The sequence below is a fragment of the Mus pahari genome, chromosome 11 (assembly GCF_900095145.1).
Source record: "Mus pahari chromosome 11, PAHARI_EIJ_v1.1, whole genome shotgun sequence".
Taxonomy (NCBI): Eukaryota; Metazoa; Chordata; class Mammalia; order Rodentia; family Muridae; genus Mus; species Mus pahari.
The window spans coordinates 72,573,918-72,589,231 of NC_034600.1; the positions used below are offsets into that span (position 1 = coordinate 72,573,918).

Consider the following 15,314-nt stretch of genomic DNA (forward strand, 5'->3'; position numbering starts at 1 on the left):
GGAGGGTCACAGAGGATGCTGAGGAAGGAGGGAGGGTCACAGAGGATGCTGAGGAAGGAGGGAGGGTCACAGAGGATGCTGAGGAAAGAGGGAGGGTCACAGAGGATGCTGAGGAAGGAGGGTCGCAGAGACCAAGACTTAGATTGGCACAGGAAAAAAGCAAGACCCATCTCAAAAAGAAGGGGGGGGGGGCACTTGCACATGTCATTAAATCTCAAACTGGAATATATGGAGAGTGACCACGATGCACATCTGCAACAGTGTGTGGTGTGAAGTGTGTCTAGGTGTGAAGTGTCAATAAATGTGAAGTGTGTCTCCGATGGCAGGTTGTGTAACACGCACCACATTTGACACCCACACTACATAAACTATGTGTGGGAGTGCATGCCTATAATCTTAACACTTGGGAGGAAGTTCAAGGTAATCAACTATATATTGAGTTCCAGGCCACCCTGGGCTACTCGATACTCGGTCTCACAGAAAAACAAAACCAGAAAAACAAAAAACTGAGAATCAATGTATCCTAAGGGAGGAAGAAAACACTATGTTCTTACTACATTGTAATGTCAAGGCTTTATGGAAATTCAGTGCTGTCTTCCAAATGATTACAGAGGTAAGGCTCTCCCACAATCCATCATCACAAGACAGACTCCAAAAGTCTACCTTGGGTAGATGCTGGCACCAGGCTATAAGCAGGTAAAGACTGCCTCCAAGCCTTGGAAACCTGAGACCTGAAGGAATCTCAGTGAGGCTTGAGGGAGGTCTGCACCTAACATGAACAGCCTGCATTTAAAACTTCTGCCTGTGTAATCCAAACTGAGATAACCCATTCTCGCTGGAAGTCCAGAAAGCCATTGATTATTGCTAGATGTTGGTGCAATGCAAAGACAATACATCGCATCTAAAGCTAATAGCATTCTCTCTTGTACCAGCTTGGCTCCTGCTTCCGTCCTTCGCCCTCCAAACGCCTCGATGAATGTCATTTACCTCCCTGCCATGTCTCATATGATCACTGTAACCAGCTTTTAAAGCTTCACAAATGCAAAGTTCACAGGACAGTTACATGAGTCTACAGAGGTGTGTCACATAAATATTCCAGAAGTGTCTGTTGTGGAACTCAACAAGACCTGGTTCACAGGCGCAAGGGGCATAGTGATTAAAGTCCAGGAGAGAAAACAGATGGTCCAACAGTCCTGCTTATCACCTGCCCTAATTAGCTTTAGCTGTCAACTGGACATAGCCTAGAGTCATCTGAGGGAGTGTCCATTGAGGGATTTCCCAGGTCAGATGGCTCACGAGTGTGTCTGTGAGGAACTGTCATAACTGGTGTGGAAGGGCCCAGCATACTGTGGGAGGACGGGCGGGTCTGGGCCGTGTGAGCACGCTGGATGAGCACACCAGAGAGCAAGCCAGCAGGCAGCTTCTTCTGCAGCTCCTGAGCCAGGCTTTTGCTTTGACTTCCTGCCCTGACTTCCAGTGATGGATTAGGACCTGGAAGGATAAACTCTTGCTTCCCAAGTTGCTTTGGTCAGGGTGTTTTATTGGGGTAACACAAAGAAAACTACAACACTATGCGAGTGTTAATGATGCTTAGAAAAATGTTATGAATAACCTGTCACCTCCCTGTGGTGGTTAATCTTGCCAACCTGACTAGACTCATGGAACGAGTACAGTATACCTTTTGTAGTATCAGGGTAGTGGGTTACTAAACACATCCTTGCTGTCTCCTGTCCTGGCCTCTTCCTGTATCCTCTGTCCCTCACCTTCCTGTCCACAGTGATGTGAAATGCTCTACTCAGGCAGCCCTCTTCACTATGACAGGTTGGTATCAGATGAGACCATGAGTCAGACTCAACCCTGGGGCTGAGGAGATGGCTCAGTGGTTAAGAGCACATAGTGTGATGCAGAGGGCGCAGGCTCCATTCCCACCACCTACATGCAGCCTTAACTCACAACCACCTTAGCTCCAGCTCCAGGGATCCACCACCTTCACCTCTGTAGGTACCTGCTCATGCTTGCACACCCCACACATAAAACAACAATAAACAAACAAACAGAAATCCTCTGCTGCCAGATATTTGGCTTCAGCAATAAGAAAGGTACTCACATACATCCCATACAGCTCCACTGATCACAGCTGATGGGTGGCTCCAACTCTCACACTGTATACAGTTGATACTGCTCCCCACCCCGGGCAGGGCCAGTGCCACCGCATGGCTAACACCGAAAGGCACAGGCATCAGCTCTTTCCTGGCCCCATTCCCCAGGCCTAGGACTCCCAGCTCACGGATATTAAGCATTGTACGTCTCTAGGATTCCAGCTGGGCTTGTGAACATCCCAGGTCCCATGCATTGAAGGTGCAAAGCCCCCGATGAAGCTAGAAGCCTGTGTCCTGCCGGAGCAACCCACTCCTGGCCCACAGAAAACTGAAGCAAACCAGCTTGTTTGGTTCACTATGGGATGTTTGAGAGACTTCATTTCATATGTCTGTCTTCACTGAACCAAGATATTATTAGGATTAGCTCGCAACCTGTCTTTCTCCTTCCTAGCATGGTCTTAGGCAGTATGCATATAAACTGTAAGTCCCCTCTTGAAAGAGGCTTAAAAGGAATCCCTTTTAACTCTAGGCTTACCAAGAGGAGAACAAACCAGAAGGTACTATGTCTGGCCTGCATGGCTTACAGGAGGATTAACCCTTCCAGCCCCACCCGGTAGCTTCCCCACAAAGTGGCACATGAGCTGAGCTGGGCGTGTAGTCTTCTGCAGCATGCTGTGTTCACATCCAAAGCTAGGCATCCTAGGCAGAGCAATGATCTGCCAGCACCCCAAAATCCAACTGCTGTATGCCACCATCAAAGGAACACAGGCAACACATTCTTTAAGCGCTGCCTCCACATGGTGGTGCAAACGGATCTTGGGAAGATGTGACTTCATTAACTAAGAAATCTAGGAGCTTTATGAAGAAAGCGTCACGAGCGGCCTCAGATCAGTGCACTGGCTGTCTTCACACTGCTCATGAGCAACTAGAGTCAGGGAGTCGGGAGAGCTTATCCATTTAGCTACCAGAAAGCATGCTAAAGAAGGTAAAGCACCCTGGAACTTAGGAAACACTGAATAAAGTTCAAGCAGCAATAGCAAAAGCCACTGAGGCTATGTTCACTGCTTTAGGGACCCCACGAGACCCCCCGGGAAACACTGTTGCTCCAAACTGTTGATTTTTTTTTTCTCTTTTTCTACTTTTGACTGTGTCTGCATGTGTCTATGTATGTGGGTGCTAAATGTACATGTGTGCATGTACTTATCAAAGGCCAGGGGTGATATTGGAATCGTCTTGAAAAACTCTTCTATGCTTATTCATTGAAACAGGGTTTCTCAATCAAACAGAGAGTTCACCGATACTGCTAGTCTCCTTAGTCAGCTTGCTCAGAGAATCCCCATCTCAGCCTTCCGAGGCTGGCATCGAGGGTAGGCTACCACACCTGCCTGGCATGTGTGCACGCTGGGAATACAAACTCTTGTTGTCACATTTGCATGGCAAGTCTCAAACTGTTGATGATTTCTAAGGCGAGGAAAGAAGGACCCAAACACCACAGCAGCACAAGCCACATCTATGCTCACTGGCGGGACGTGTGGCCAGAGAACCAAGTCTGGTTTACTTAGGGACAACATGACAAAGAGCAAACAGAAGAACAAGGATGGAAGGAAGAGATCCTCACACCCATCAGCAAGCCTCTCCACAGAGCCCTACTATGAGTCCCACACTGCCTGGCCAAGAGCCAGGTGAGAGGAGGACTGCCTCCCTGTCTCAGACGCGCTCTGGTGGAACCAGAGCCTACACAGGAAGTGAGAGCCAGGCTTATGCCTCTCACAAATGTCGACAAATGATCACACAAATTGTATTACAGGCGAAGTTCCACATTCAAGAAAATGGCCACGCTATTAATTTGCTGATGACATGTATTGATCCCACTGTTCCAGAGTGCTCCCAGGAGGCACTGAGCTTGAAGGACATAAGAAGGGACTCGGGCTGTATCCACCTCTCTCCATCAGGACCACCTCAGAGCTTCTCCATTATCACTGGGTGGATGCCTCGGTTACTTGTTAATTTACTTTTTAGCCAAAGACAAACAAAATGCTATTCCTTGTCACTTGGGACTGGAAATACAAAAGCAAATAAAAGTATTGAAATGGAGTGACTACATTCAGGAGTGGAAGCACCATAAACACAGTCAAGTGCTGATGTGGGTGTCACACAGTACCCCAGGGAGAATTACAAATAAGATTAAAGAGCAAAACAAAACTGGTAAAGTCTGATAAAAAAAAAAAAATGGTTAAACTCAGTTATAAGTGTATGGGTGTTCACTGCACCATTCTTTCTACTTCTATATGCAGGCTCATAATTTTTAACATACATACATACATACATACATACACACATACACACACACACACACACACATACAAAATAGAGTTTGAAGGGTGTGTCACCCACACAAGTCACAGAGTAAATGAACAGTGTATACTATCAATGAAAGTAAACCTTTTCCACTTGCACCAATGTAGACGTTATAACCAGATAACCAATTATCAGCTGCACATAGCTTTCCAATAGCCTAATGATTTTTGAGTCAACTGAAGGAATATCCAATTCAGTGTCAGGTGCCAGGCATAGAATCCATGGCCCTGCACACGCTAAGCATGTAATCCACCTTTGTGAGGTAACTGCAGTCCCAGCCTTGCAGGCTCTGTCAACTGGCCACTGCAGAAACACACTGGCTGTGTCCCAGCGGATATTTTCATGGACAACCTCAAGAATGCCCTCAGTAAGTCACACCGACAGCTGACTTCTGTCCACTGCAAGGCTCGGTGCAAGAGGGCACAACTCCTACCGTGGTGTCAGTCTAAACAGTGCAGGACAGTAGCACACCACATATTTCCGTGGGCCTGTTCCAGGTACCTCAACTTTAATAATAATAATAATAATAATAATAATAATAATAATAATAATAAATGAACTCTTTTACACTTAGTTGTAAGTGTAGGTGCGTGCATGTGGAGATCAGCAGACAGCTGTATAGTCAGTTCCGTCCTTCCACCATGTAAGTATCCGGGAGTGACATCAAGCTGTTGGGCTTGAGGACCATCAGCTCTACCTGCAGAGCCACCTCACTGGCACCATTTACCTTGCACTGATCTCAACGGCAGGAGCTACTTTTCTCAAACCTAACAGAAGCAACTGAAGCAGGGATGGAGAGCTTTCCTCTTGGCCTGTGGCAGCAGGATCAAGAAGGGGCTAGGTGCGCTGTGGACCACTGTGGACCGCCGTGGACCGCCGTGGACCGCCGGGAAGCAGAGAGAGGGGAATGTTTCTGGGAAGGTGGCTTTCTCCTGAGTCTCTCTGCTGGGTGCTTTGATCTCACCTTACTCTGACACTTCCTGGGCTATTCACAGCTTCTCACTCAGACTCTCTGGGAAAGAGAACACTGCTTGCCCACGGTTTTGGTCAACATCCACACCAAAACCCTGTCACTAATCTCTCAGATTTGATGGCATCTCCAAAATGGTAAGATAGTACGAGCCACCTGATAAAGATGTTGAATGCCTCCCAAACTTCACGCTACACATCAAAAGAATACTTGTAATTCACAGAAGCTCAGTGTAAGAAAGGTACATGCAGGTTGTCAAACAGAACAAGTTCCTGATAATCCCGGCAAGTGGAACTTGCTGTAAGACTCACTGAAGACCTCCTACATTCCAACTCGGAAGTGTCAGATCCCAAAATCCCAGCTAAATGAGCATCCAAGATCCACCATCAACACTCAACGTTCTGCAATAGCAAAGGCCTGCCTTCTGGTTCCTGAGCCCAGAGTGTTTTGAACAATCAGACGATGGTTACAAAAGTGGCAATAAAAATAAAAATCGCGATCTTAATTTTATGTTTGCTCTCTCTTTGGAACTAGACCTACTGTTTAGCTGTCTTCTAGACAGAGAAGGTCAGAGCACATTGGCAAGGCAGTCACACACAGCTTACCTGGGAATGCAGGCTAAATAGGAAATGAGCCTCCTGAGATCCTCCTGCCGTATTCTGTCATGATTGCTGCGGGCTGGAAATGTTAAAATGGGACCTCCACGCTTATCTCTACCACCTACAAAATAAATGTTGGGAACAAACTTAGGTGTGGCAAGATCAGACAGACAGAACGCTCTACATGCCCTTGCAAGTCCAACATCTCCATCCATCCATTCAGGCAGAACTGTGGCTAACCCTAATACACAGTCAGGAAGGAAGTTACAAAACCTAGCGCCTCTGTCATCTTTGTGCATCTCACGCCCTCTCGGGACTCAGGAAATGTCTGGGTTCTTAGGGGTGACTGGAGGATATCACAGATGATGTGCTTCTGTTTCTTCTAATGTTCAAGAAGAAATGCTATTCTTTAAGGTTTGGAGAGATGAGTACTCTGGTACTCTAACACACATGCTTTACTGACTTTAACAAGCCTTTCTCCCTTGCTCTCACTCCTAGCTCCCTTCTCTCTTCCTCCCCTTTCTCTAACTCCCTTACACTCCCCCGCTCAGGGAGCTATACAGAAGAGAAGGCAGCAAGACTGTGAGAGCCAAAGGTGGGAGACTCCAAGGCAACAGCATCCTCCACACAGCTGAGGCCCATGTGAACTCACAGACGCTGTGGCAGCACATTCTAAGACCTGCACAGGTTCAACTCAGTCGGAGTCCCAGCACTAAGAGGGCAAAGTGGACATTAGGTTCAAGAAATTACTGCAACTGATACCCTTTGTTTGGCAAATGAAAACTCAGTTTTTCCCAACGGAGTCTCACTGGGCATATGACCCACAAGCCAGGGCAGGCTTCCTGCCCAGGAGTAGGTGCCAACACAAACTAAGTGCTTGCTTTTCTGTGGACTTTCTGTTTTGTTTTGCATTGTTTGGGTTTTGGGTGGAAGGGAGTCTTAGTTGGTCTTTTGCTTATTCATTTTGATTTTTGTTTTTATAGGTTTGGGGGGGTCTTGGTTCTTTTATTTATTTAGAAAGAGAAAAAACAAATTGCAGGGTAGGAAGGTAGAGAGGATGTGGGAAGAAATGAAGGAGAAAAGCGTGATCAAAATACATTCAAGTAGAAAAAGACCATACACAGGTGCGCAGAGAAACTGAACAGGAAAGCCAGATGAGTTTAAGGGTCAGAGAAAAGTTCCATAAGGAACAAGGGGAAACCAGAAAATTTGACCTGGACAGGATGGCAGGAAGATTTCTCCTGGAATCAGTATAGCCTAGCTAGACATGGAGGCGAAACTGTCACCCTTTTTTATTATTTCCAACCAGCATAGAAAAGCATAAGAAGAGAATTCGGCATTCCCAAGTGGATGAGTTCTACAACTCTGAGAATTTCTCTTCAGATCTCACACTTCAGGCCAGGGAACTCTATTTATTATTTCTGCACCAGCAAAACATTATCAGAGGGAATACTAATGTTGCCTTTACAGTGTCCTAGACTGACTTCGCATTCATTCTGATCAGTAATGAGACTTGATAGAGACTGAATTCGTAAGCTGATCCATATGTATTGTCCAGCCACATAAGTTATTTACAACATCAATTCAATGGGAGCAACCCTGAACCACACCAAACTACATGGTGCTACAGTGTGGCTGCACAGGCTACATGCCTGCTACAGTGTGGCTGCATGCCTGCTACAATGTGGGCTGCACTGCCTGCTACAGTGTGGGCTGCTACAGTGTAGGCTGCTACAGTGAGGCCCTGTGGGCTGCACTCAGTAGTTTCTCAAAGGATCTTCACAATGAGCCTGACAAGTGCTCGCTCTCTCAGCCTCAGGGGAAGCTTCAAGGGTTGAAATGAATACAAAAGGACCACTGAGTGTGGCCTCAGGTGGACCACAAACTAGAACACTCTTTCATACCAGTGCTTGGGTTGTCCTCTAAAGACAGCGGAAGACAAAGTGTGAGTAAGTCATAGGTTCCTGGTTATACGGGAGCAATATTTATGAAAGAAGGGGGAAGGGCCATTGACAAAGTATCAAGTCATCCTGAAAATATTTAATATTTTTATAGTAATACTAATGGCTATAGTTTTTGAAAAATCTCTTATCAATAAGATAGGACTTACAACAGTTTACTATTTTTCATTTCCTAATGTCTTTAAAAGTCTTTTCAAATGGGGGGGGGGGAGTCAGCCTCCATAATGAAAAGTATTATTACTTAACACAATAACTCACATAAATGTTTAGGTCTGATAATGCTGAGGTTTTTAAGTTATCTTTTATAGATATATATGAAATACTCATAAATAAATGATAGGACATCTGGAATTAGTATCAAAATTATCCAGAGTAAGAGTAGAAGAGAAGACAGAATACGGATGGACAGACTCTGAAGACAGCCTGGGGATCTGGTTCCCACTCTCTTGCCTGTTGAGGCTGAGAGGATGTGATGAAAGGTTTTCAAGCGCATGTGTTTAGAGCTGGAGATGTGGCTCAGTGGTGGAGGACTTCAGGAAGTGCCCTGGGTCCAATCACCACAGCAACACAGCAGTGATAGCAAAAACACAAGAACTCTGAACTAGGGGCCGTCTGGGCCCAAACCACAGGAGCTCCATGCAGCAGCTGCCACTGTGTGGACCTCCTTGGCGCCCTCTCTCACTATCACAGAGGCCTGTAGACTCCCCCAGTCTCGGACTATATTTACTGAGCCCTATGTATGTGCCAACAATGTTTCTTTCGAATACTTCTCACCAAGTGTGATTGATAACGTTAGCAAAGAAAGTAACAGTATTAATAAGACAGAACCTTTACAAAGTTTTAAGTACAGAATCTTTACAAGGTCTCATCTCTCTCGAAAGAGTCAAACATATTACTGTAATGGGCAGAGATGCCCATGAGTGACAGACGTGAAACAGAGCAACGGTCCTCAGATGCAGCAGCAGGAGGAGGAGGAGGAGGAGGAGGAGGAGGAGGAGGGGGAGGGGGAGGAGGGGGAAGAGGACTCTTCACTGACTTGGCCTTACTCTGTCTGTGCGGCCATCACAGAACACCAGGAACTGGTTAGTGTACAGAGAGCAGAAATTTATTTTCTTACACTTCTGATGCTGGGAAGTTCAAGGTCAGGGTGCTAGTAGACTGAATTGCCTGGTGAGGGCGACATCTGCAAGCCACCTTCCCCATGGTCTTCACTGCTAACACCTGGCCTTAGTGGGTGTCTTTCAACATAGTATCCTCCTGACTTTAAACATCATATAGATGTGTTCTTTGATGTCACTTAACCCATACCATGCACAGAAGTCACATGCTGCTGTCCTAAGAATGAAGTGTATTTTGAGAATGTCATGTTCAAGTTCCAGAAATCCTACCTGGCTTTTAGAGATGTCAACCAAATAAGCATTTCTCGGTATCTCAGAATCACTCATCAAATTTGGTTCACTCTGTTAAAGTCCTTCTAGCTCTTACTAGGTTGAACTAATAAAGGCTCTTCCATTCCTATGGGGAATCTTTTCTTTGGAGAGGGTCTCACTATGGAGCCCTGTTTATCCTCAAACTTGCAGTCTGTCTGGATGTGCCCACTTCCTGCACTTCCAGGAAAAGCTGAGCAGTACTGCAAAGGTCTGGGTGACCAGGAGCCGATGAATTTCCTCATGGTGTCTCTCAGATTCAGAAGTAAAATCTTTTAGTTACTCCAACTTTATTTTTATTTTTTAAAGATTTATTTATTTATTTATTTATTTATTTATTTATTTATTTATTTATTTATTATATGTAAGTACACTGTAGCCATCTTCAGACACTCCAGAAGAGGGCGNCAGATCTCATTACAGATGGTTGTGACCCACAATGTGGTTGCTGGGATTTGAACTCAGGACCTCTGGAAGAGCAGTCAGTGCTCTTACCTGCTGAGCCATCTCCCCAGCCCGTTACTCCACCTTTAAGTCGGTACTAGCCACGCAGTGACAGGCCTGGGCCTCGCAAGTCACTCTGATGAAGAGGCTTCTGCTCTTGCTGTTATTTGGTTGGCACTTCTAGGGAACTGAACTACCCTGACTACTGAGTCCCACGGCCCACCCTACATGCAGAGCTTTTGCAAAGGTGCCACAATATTCCCTGACACGTGATAAACTGAAGTACAGAACAACGTGGACGAGTGAGCTCCAGGACAGAGGAGAGAAAGTTGGAGCCCTTGAGAAAGGATGAAAGCGCTCTAGAACCATGCCGTGGCATAGGAAGCACATTGGAGGCTCCACTAAAATCTACTTCTAGAAGTACCGGAATGGAGAGAGAGAGAGAGAGAGAGAGAGAGAGAGAGAGAGAGAGAGAGAGAGAGAGAAGTAAACATTATTTCTGGGAATATCTTTCTTTGGAACTTTTCCTAAAAATACAGTACAGTATACGTAATCAATTTATTTTTACAATTTCCCACTCTTCCTTTCATATACAAGATAACAATAGCCTAAATTGTCATGAGCTATTTCTGGTCAGAAGCTGGGAAATACTAAGAGTGCAGCAGCACCTCTTAACTATCGCCTGCTGGTTAGTGCTCTGCTGGCCTTGATCCTTTAAACTGCTCTGCCATCACTCGTGGTCACTGGAAATCATCTCTCTCCCTAGCCCTGCAGAATTCAACTTTCACTGAAGATTTATGAGATCAATGCTTTTTTTTTTTTTTTTTTTGATTAGTTAAAAGGCAAGAAGGTTGTTTTACAGTAAGTTAAATAAAAATGATAAAAATGATCATAAGCCCTGAATTAACTGCCTAATAATGGGATGAAGGCAAACAAAACCCAGCAGTCATGGTCGTTCATCTGTCTGGTGCCCATCTCTGGCACTTCCAGGAAGAATAGAGGAACAACAGAGGTCTGGGTGCCCAGGAGCAGAGGGGCAGCGGGCTTCCTTCTCAGACACAGACTCAGCATTCCGGGTCACCTGCAGAACTTCTGAGTGACTCTTCTTAGGTTTGGAAGTAGAATCTTTCAGTTACTCTGATTTTAAGTACAAAACCAGTAGTTCAAAAACTGGCACAAGCCCTTCCACAAACTGTTAGGGACGAGTTGAAAAAGAATAAATAAACATTACTTTCAAAACTCCATGGATTGTAATTTGTGAATCAGTCTGTCCATCCATCCAAATATTACCAACAACCCAAGCCCCTCTTTCTAGTTTATACTCTTTTCTAGCCATGCAGATTCATTACTAATTAGATGCACTTCTCCAAAATCAACAGACAGTATAAACGAGTGAGCAAAGACATGGCAAGGAAAGACGCCATGGATGCCTCATCCTAAATACACACAGAACCATATGCCCTCAGGACACCCAGAAGCATCTCGGCCACTGTGTTGTAATTAAACCTGAGAGGCCACGGGAGCCTGCCTCAGGCCAGCACAGCATGCTTATTTCAGATAGCGCAAGGGGTGGGTACCAAGGGAACAGCAGCATCCTGCAGGGCTGTCCAGGGGGCAGAGCAGTCTCCCTCACATCCATCCCAGGGAGAAAGCTAAGAGGCCTGAGCACAGCCTTCCCTGTGCACAGGAGAGAGGACAGATGTCCCACAGGTCGGGGGCTGGGCTGCCACTCTCCACACTGCGGAGGGAGGGCTAGCAATGAAAGGCAAGCATCCTCTTAAGAGGAAGCATCAGGGAGTAGAGACTGCGAAGACTTTACAGACACCTGAAGATGTGGCTGCTAACGACCCCAGGAAGGGCGGCCCAGAAGGAGGGGTTTGGAGGACGGGAGCCTTTCCTCAAAGATGAGGGAGCGAAGAGCCATGGGAGACAAGGCATAGAGGCTGAAAACCCCTGAGTGTGTATTTGTGGTCACACTCCCAACTGCTGACACTGAGGTGTTTAACAAGCAGCTGTTCCACTTAACGGCTCTGGCAACGCAGCCAAATGTTTGCAGAGTGACAGACATGTAGTTTGATCAGCAGCGCTAGCTGGCTTAGGATGTTCACGCTGCCTTAAAAATGCCTTGGGCATTACTTTTTCACAAATAAGGGATTTTAAAGGTCCACCAAATGTCGATGCTTTCCTAGGCTGTGGTGAGCGAGGGACGTTAACCAAACGCCGATGTCGGAGCGGTCAAGTAGGTAGAGCAGGTTAGAAGGTCAGACTTTACCTGAAAGATAGGCGACTTTTTCCTTCAGAATTGGCAAAACATCCATAGCTTTCATTTCATCATTTTTCCGAAACCCTGAAAGACAGAGAGAAAAGCATCACCAGGCTGCCTGACTGACAGGTAAGGCCCATGTTACCCAGTGCCAAATGTCAACTGTCATCACAGCCAACGAATCAATTAGGGAACCTGTCCCTGTGTGAACCGGAGACTGACCCCAGCATTTTCTTCTATCTTAGTGCTGAATACTTTACACAGTGCCCCTGAAGATGCTCAGCCATGCTAGCCACAGTAACTTGTCCCCAGAAGACACAATATGCAATCAGTTCCAATCATTTGCCAAATCTTCCTTTTAACCTTGTGGAATTTAGGTAACTGCCCGAGAAAGCTGCAGCATTGGCAGCTTTTTGGAAAAGTCTGCTAGTTGTGGCCTCTAGGGGGTGCTCGATGCCTACTCTTAGTCTCCCAGCCTGGTTAATAATCCCTGCCTGGCACACAGAGGGATTTATGCACAGCCCACCCTGGCCAGTGCTCCCTCCTGGCTCGCTCCTTCTAAGCTTTTTGGGTTGTACCCTGAAGAAGAGCATCAATGGCTAAGCTAGCCTGTTGTCACTCCAACTTCTGAGGTGACCAAGGCCATGGACTGAAGAAAGCCAGGGAACAATTTTATGAGAGGTCAGAATACGGCCTGCAACTTAGGACAAGCCAACGTGTAATTAGAATGAGCTGCGGCCCAAACATGCCCAGCCTGCCCACCAGGGGAGCACCCACCTAGGAACGTAGGGTAAAGATTTTCCTCCTCATGTTCAAGCCTTAGGATACTCTAAGGGAGGTCACCATGCTAGGACTGAATGCCCATTACAACCAGAGCTGCATCTGCCATCACTAACATATTTTCAGAGAAGCAAAAGACAGCTCTCCCGGGCCTGATTTTTCCATTTTTGCCAAATAGTACAAGAAAAGGATCTGAAATGTTATCTTTCACGTTCACAACTGGTGAAAGATGGGGTCAAAGTAAGGAGTATTAAATAAGTGGAGTTCTAGTGTGCTTACTGGCCCAGTTCTGATATTCTGACATATATTCTCTCACTGGGCAGGCACACTGTCACGCACCTGTAATCCCAGCAACAAGGAAGCTAACACAGGAGGATCCCTAGGTCAAGGCACCAGAATTCAGTGTGCACTTGGAGAAGAGCATGATGTTGAATTCACCTTTATTCTGTTCTTCCTTTATTCTGGCTGGACAGAGAGACAGAGCCCAGTGTAAGGCAGGGGTTCAATTCAAACTAGGTTATGCTCGGGACTGCACTGTGGTAGGTGAAACAGAGAGGAGAGATCTGGGGTAAAGAGTTCTCAGACCAAGTGTCAGCTTCAGTGGCCCAGGTTTCCAGCTTTCCCCGAGCCTCACATATGAAAGACAAGTTCCATGTGGCCCTTCTAAAAAAAAAAAAAATCAAGTATTTGAGCCAGGCAGGTGGCAACAGCCACCTTTAATCCCAGCACTCCTGAGGCAGAGGCAGGCAGCAAGGACCAAAGCCCTGAGAGGACATTGTGGCATGACCCAGCCAGGGATTGACAGACTTGAGCCAGAGCTCAGGTCTCCAGGTCACCAGGCCACTTCACTTTCTAGTGTGAACGGCCATGGCTGTGTGCTGGCAACCCACCAGACTGAGAAGCAGTCCTGATTTCTAGATAGCAGACACCCGAGCCAGAGGGCTACAATTTCACCCCGGGCACCTCCAGAACTCTTGAATGAATTCAAGCTAGTCTCAAACAGCTCACCATCTATCGCAGTAACTCAGTACCGCTCGTGGGTGAAGATGGCGGTGCAGCTAATGCAATAGTGGCAGGCTGATGACAGCCTATAACCAATGCAGACGATGACAAGGCTCATAAGCAGTGGGAGCCCAGGGAGAATGGAGTGACCTGCAGCTATAGATCAAACCTAAAGATGTCTGACAAGAGTGATCCTTTTCTACTGTTCAGGGTGAGGAAAGACACGTCCAACAAGCCGACGTTCTTGTGTATGCCCTAGAGAATACTTAGGAAGTCCGAGTGTGCAGCTGTTTAAAAATAAATTTTCTTAGAAATTAAAAATAAACAGCTTTTTGCTATACTCCATGGGTTCTGAACTACAGTACAGCAAGGCCAGATGACTAAGGCTTCCTTGGCTCGTGAATTAAAAGGCTTTAGGTGCTGGGTTCAATGGTCTTCTCCTGAAGGCATTTCTTCTTGCTGGGGCTACAGGAGGCTGCCCAGCTGCAAACTCAGTTTGAAGAGATCCCTCTGAGATCCTTCGTCATGTCTCTGTCCCAGAGACCAAGGAGGAGCCACACTTTTACTTCTGTGACCAAGAGAGTCTGTGGATGGACAAGGACCGCACAGAAGTTGGTGAGATTAGAAGATGGTGGTCAAAGGGTAGGCAGCAGGCAAGGAAGGCAACCGCCAAGATCAGGGGCACTTACTTAGTTGTGCCCATTTTTCTGAACTTTTAAGTTACATAAAACCTACAATAAAGTGAGCAGAAAGGTAAAGAAGGCGGCGTAGGCTTTCAATGCGCTACTACTCCGGGGCACGATGGTTCCTGGGGAAGGAGTGATTGACAAGCACTACTTTCTGGGTGAGGCCTACAATGTGTGTGCTGAGGATGCTCATGCGAGGGCATCTGCAGTTAGGCCTTGGTTAGCAGAGATGACCATGTAAGGAGGGCTCTGCGAGGTTCTAGCTTCAAGTCCACACTCCCCTCCCTCCTTCCCCTTCTCTAAATGTGCATACTTCAGTATCTTAATAGTTTCATCTTAAGACAGCTCGACCCCGATGTTAAACAACAGAGTGGATTCTGTTGCATGCTTGCAGTGCTATCTGGCCAGGAGCTGTCAGCCTGGGATAAATACTAAGCCCATGCCACCGAATCTCTCCTGTTTCAGAATCTGCCGACCATGCAGCAAATGGATAACCTCCATCTTCCTCTCACCCGGGGAACTCGCTTTACACGGATGTAGGTGTGAGTACGCACGCTTTACACGGATGGATGTAGGTGTGAGTATGCATGCTTTAGACGGATGTAGGTGTGAGTACGCACGCTTTACACGGATGGATGTAGGTGTGAGTATGCACGCTTTAGACGGATGTAGGTGTGAGTATGCACACTTTACACGGATGGATGTAGGCGTGAGTATGCACACTT

General features: G+C 46.5%; 1 protein-coding gene across 1 annotated transcript in view; it reads right to left on the minus strand.

The window, feature by feature from the left end:
• Trio (trio Rho guanine nucleotide exchange factor) overlaps positions 1 to 15,314 on the minus strand; it is a 299,667-nt gene that overhangs the window by 181,120 nt on the left and 103,233 nt on the right. Inside the window, exons 2-3 of the mRNA XM_029543932.1 lie at positions 12,131 to 12,205; positions 6,033 to 6,147 (exon numbers count right to left, since the gene is read on the minus strand). Coding sequence (XP_029399792.1) covers positions 6,033 to 6,147; positions 12,131 to 12,205 — 190 coding nt within the window. The remainder of the gene's footprint in view (positions 1 to 6,032; positions 6,148 to 12,130; positions 12,206 to 15,314) is intronic.